Source organism: Sphaeroforma arctica (genome assembly GCF_001186125.1).
Source record: "Sphaeroforma arctica JP610 unplaced genomic scaffold supercont1.28, whole genome shotgun sequence".
Taxonomy (NCBI): domain Eukaryota; class Ichthyosporea; order Ichthyophonida; genus Sphaeroforma; species Sphaeroforma arctica.
Window position 1 is genome coordinate 1 of NW_014040530.1, and position 4556 is coordinate 4556.

A 4556-nucleotide genomic window follows, 5' to 3' on the forward strand; every position below is an offset into this window, starting at 1 on the left:
ATATACACACACACACCNCACACACACACACACACACACACACACACACACACACACACACGCACACACACACATATATATATATATATGAATATATATATATATATATAATACATTCTCGTATATGGACTTATTGGTGATCTGTAGAGAAAAATTGTGCATGCTTATGAATAAAGTTGTACCAAAGAACCGTCGAGTTATTTAGGAATGCTGGTTGCATCCGTATAGCGAGAGTTGCCTAGTTATAATAAACTACTGAACGAACCGTTTTTGTTCTATCGTACTTGCAAATTTATGACTTGAAAAAGCATGATGACTGCGAAGGCTGTCTTTTATCCTTATACTTCAAAATGGTTCCATCGATGTCTCTGGCAGAATTAATACGCCGAGCTCGTGCACATTCGTATCGGACTGTGTGGTCTCATTTCATTTCTCTCGCTCACTTGTCATACCGTTTCTTTAGAATATCCCGGGTGAGGATGCTCCGGCTCTGACTTGCCAGCGTCTCCCAGTCCGTAGTGAGGCGGTAACATACCACGATGGCCACTACAGTTTTTTGGATAGTCATCGCAACCTGCGTTTGCTTAACAAGGTAAAATTGTGTGCATGGTGCTTATTTGAAGCGTGCATAATAGTAAATGTTTATCTATATTGCCTCCGTATTCTGAATCGGTTGACGACAGTGGCTACTTGAAAATAAGTCGATGGATAGGCAATAATTCGCGATAGTTATGTGAATATGTCCCTTCTAAACCATACGGCGCAGTGAATATGCTTTTTTTGGTCGTTGAGATGCGCCAACCTAGCGATCGCGTATATAAGCTTGTGTCATTCAAGTAGACTTTCTTCTTATCTACTAGGGAGCAACTCTGTTCGCATTCTGCTGTAAGCCCGGCGAAGCACTCAATAAAGCCGAGCTTGAAATCGTGGACAGCGTCATCAACATCACCGGATTCGAAAATGAGGTGGAAGACAATAATGTTCCAGTGGTGGATATATATGATGGAACGGAAGCTCAACTATACACTGTTATAATCACTAAGGCAAGTATAGTGATGATGGGCATTCGGTGTAGCCTTTTTTTCGATGAAAACATATAATTCGAGTCGAGTTCTAAAATGTTTTTTTTTGCAGCGCGTCAAAGTGCTTGTTTAGGTACGCATGTTTTAAGATGTTCACGGTGCTCAGCGCAGGTTCACTATCTTCTGAAAGACATCACTTTGGCCGAGATTACACCCCAATTCTTGGCGAGTTTCGAATATCACAAAGCTTGCCAACCTGGCGGGCCGAAGATCTGGGATGAAGTACCTGATGACACCACGTTTCGCATCACGTACGTGGGTTGCTTTCCGTTGGTTCAGTATGGAAATTGTCCTTTTGGAGGTTGGAATAGATTGTTAAAAATAGTGTTGAATTTCTCCAAGCTCGAGTAGTGGCGCACTGAAAATTGACACAATATTGCAAACTAGCACACTTATTGTTACCAGTTCTAGACTGTTAGCACTAGCATTGAAGCTATAGCCGAAGGTATATCTCAAAAACAACCAAGAGGTGGCAACTTCTGAATTTTCTCAAGCATTTTGCGCATTGTGTCCTGCTCAACGTCTACAAAACAACATTTGGCGACTGGTAGAATTTGTGGAAATATTATTCGATTTAGTAGTTGTGGTTGGCACCGCGCTGACTTCTTGTCGTACATGAACCATTTGGAAAACATTGAACCGTCTGCCCTGTCCCACCAGTACACCGGAACAAGTTTCCGGAGGTTGCACGAGGCGCACTTTTCGAACCGCACATCAAGATTTAATTTCTCTCCCATGACGATTTCGAAATATATAGGAAAACCCTCATCCCGATGGTGTATGACATGACTATACAATTCAAAGTTCACGAAGTTAACGACTCCGACGATCTAGAGAAACTGTCTAGTCTCGAACCAAGTATGTTGATCGATAGGGTCATTATACTAGAGCGAAGTAAGCGATCGAAAAACAAAACGGACGCCACCCGCAAGGCCAAGTCGATTTTGATCTATCAGGAAGTATCTGGAGGCGTCCATTGCATGAACATCACCGTGGTATGTGAGCAATTACGGAGATACCTACATGCGTGGGCCTCGTGTCGCGCTTCAGTTTAGACCATGGTACAAGTTTTGATTAAACTGTTGTGGTGGACGATGTATGGGTCCGATCTTATATATGGTTGTCTGAAAATGTTGATATATCTAAACAAAATTGGGATTTCAGAACATTTTTGTGGTCACGGAAACGGGTACTGCCTTGATAGTGGCAATTACGGACAACTACAAGTCATGATACTTGATGTGCGCTATTTTAGCGCAATGACTAGGGAGTCTGCCGAATCTTATTGATCTTTATAGTACTCACTTTTATATATATATATATTTATATATATATCAATGCTCTGCTCAGGGGCTGAATACGTCATTGCCTTCATTTATCACTCCTTTCATCGACGGATTCGGAAGTTTTGGCAGTGCGGAGGCGTCGCAAACTGCCGCTCTAACACGAACTTACCTAAGGAAACGAGCGTATGTATCGATTGTTTTTGCAGAGTGTAACCGAATTGTATCTACATCTCTAGCATCACCATGCCGGCGCACGCATCGTTCGTACGAATGATTGTTTTCAACATAAATTTTAAATGGTAATCCAATGCGCGGAATAGCAATTCGTTTCGATTTTTTTTTGTGATTGGTTCGGGCTCAAGTTTACCATCTGCTCAATTTTGAAATAATATTATACCAAAAACCAACGGTTTTTATACATATATTTTAGTGTGGAACTGCCATCGGCTTTACCCCAGTAATATGAGATTATGACAAAGTCTTCATTTATGGTGGAAGCCTTTAACATTGTGTTTAAGGCAGTACGTACAATGCTATAGATTTTGCTGACCTCAATTATACTGTTTTGCAGGATCGCTGCAGGTCGCAAGGCGTCAATGGCCAGCATGAACGACGAACTGCAAGGTGTGCGCCTAGACAGCAAAAGTTCAGAGAACACAGGAACAGAGGAGCACGACACTCACGGTGCTGCGAAGGTGACGGTAGAGGTGACGGGCGCCGACGGGAATACCAATAACAATTCAGATGAACAGAATGGCAAAGGCAACGTCCAGAGAAGTCGCTCCCCAGAGTTATCGGAGGGTTATAATACAGCAGATAATGCAACAAGTTCGTCCTCGGATGATTTCGACTCAGCTTCTGAGGGCGATCGCTCACCCGAGCCGAATACACCATCTGAAGCACAATGAAAGTGGCAATGTAATCTACGTTTAGTTTTGGTGCGTTTAACTGTCGATATTTAGGTTATCTAGTAGAGTCATCTGCGAGACATTCATGGCGTAATTTGGTATTTCAGGCGTAACTATGATAGTACTGGGACAGGCTTATGAGTTTTGATTAAAGTCGGTTCGATTGGTCGAACCAACGATAACATATCACACAACGTCATTTCGACTTCTGACCCCCTACCGTGTATTGCAACTTTTTAGTTGGCTGATAAAAGTTTTTCAAGATACTGACATATCTGCAGATAAAATATAATTTCATATTTCATACACGAACAAGGGAATCAGTTGCAACACCCACAGCCTGGTCTTGAGACTTTTATTCGCCATGGCTACGGCATTGCATTGCAAGAGGCTTGGAACAACAATAAACTCAATTTCTCTCTCAGTGATCTCTCAGGCGTATAGTCCCAGGCCAATGCCAGCAACTTATGTGCAGGCTTGCCATACAAGGTAGCCGAGCCCGTTCTCCCGCTCAGCTCCACCGAAATTTTCATCGTTTCTGCATTTGGTACTAGTTTGATGGAAAGCACAGTCATACCGCTGCGAATGGTCATGCTAAATTGTGATGCTATACACTGCCGTGACGAGTCCTTACGCAGCAAAGTCCAACCAAGCACTCGTGCTCCCAGAACCATAGCGTCCAGCTGCAAGAAATGTAATAGCAAGGAACAGTCAACTATTGAATGGTAGCCTAGTTTACAAAATGAAGACGAATGGAGCGCACGAGCATGCAAACGTGAGCACACAAAAAAAACCCCCCATCCGAACAAAAAACGGCGTCTTACCTGCACCGCGGCCAGTTGACAGGCCAGGAAGTCCGCAAGCTCGTCAACGGATGGCGAGTACGCTTCACCACTTTCAGTCACGACGCTGATTTGCGTTCCATCGACAGTAATTGAGAACACTCGAAATTTTGCACCATCGTTTGAGAGCAGCATACCAGCCACTCGCAGATTGACAGTCGCATAGGAGATGTTCATGCAATTAGTGGGGAGCCAGTGGATCACCACCTGTGAGTAGTGCATAGTATGCCTGTACCTTAGCCTCAGCTGATGATTTGTATGTACGATAGTATCTGTACACTTGACCTCCAGTATATGAGGACCTGTATATATATATATATATATATATATACACATATATATATACATACATACATACATACATACATACATACATACATACATACACACACACACACATATATATATATATATATATATAATACACATACACACACG

At 42.6% G+C, this 4556-nt stretch overlaps 2 protein-coding genes across 2 annotated transcripts in view; one reads left to right on the plus strand and one right to left on the minus strand.

Annotated features, from left to right (window-relative positions):
* Positions 1-461: 461 nt before the first annotated feature.
* SARC_00790 (hypothetical protein) lies at positions 462-3489 on the plus strand (the record flags this gene model as incomplete). The annotated part of the gene is made up of 6 exons (XM_014305471.1): positions 462-592; positions 861-1043; positions 1194-1333; positions 1840-2077; positions 2433-2551; positions 2940-3489. Coding segments are annotated over 6 exons (1148 nt in total), but the record flags the coding sequence as incomplete, so codon positions are not given.
* Positions 3490-3603: 114 nt separating this feature from the next.
* The window catches only part of SARC_00791 (hypothetical protein), a gene marked incomplete at its 5' end in the record, with an annotated part of 4687 nt that continues 3734 nt past the window's right edge, over positions 3604-4556 (minus strand). The window contains 2 exons of the mRNA XM_014305472.1: positions 3604-3959; positions 4101-4325. Of these exons, the coding sequence (XP_014160947.1) occupies positions 3645-3959; positions 4101-4325 (540 nt within the window). The 3' untranslated portion in view covers positions 3604-3644. The remainder of the gene's footprint in view (positions 3960-4100; positions 4326-4556) is intronic.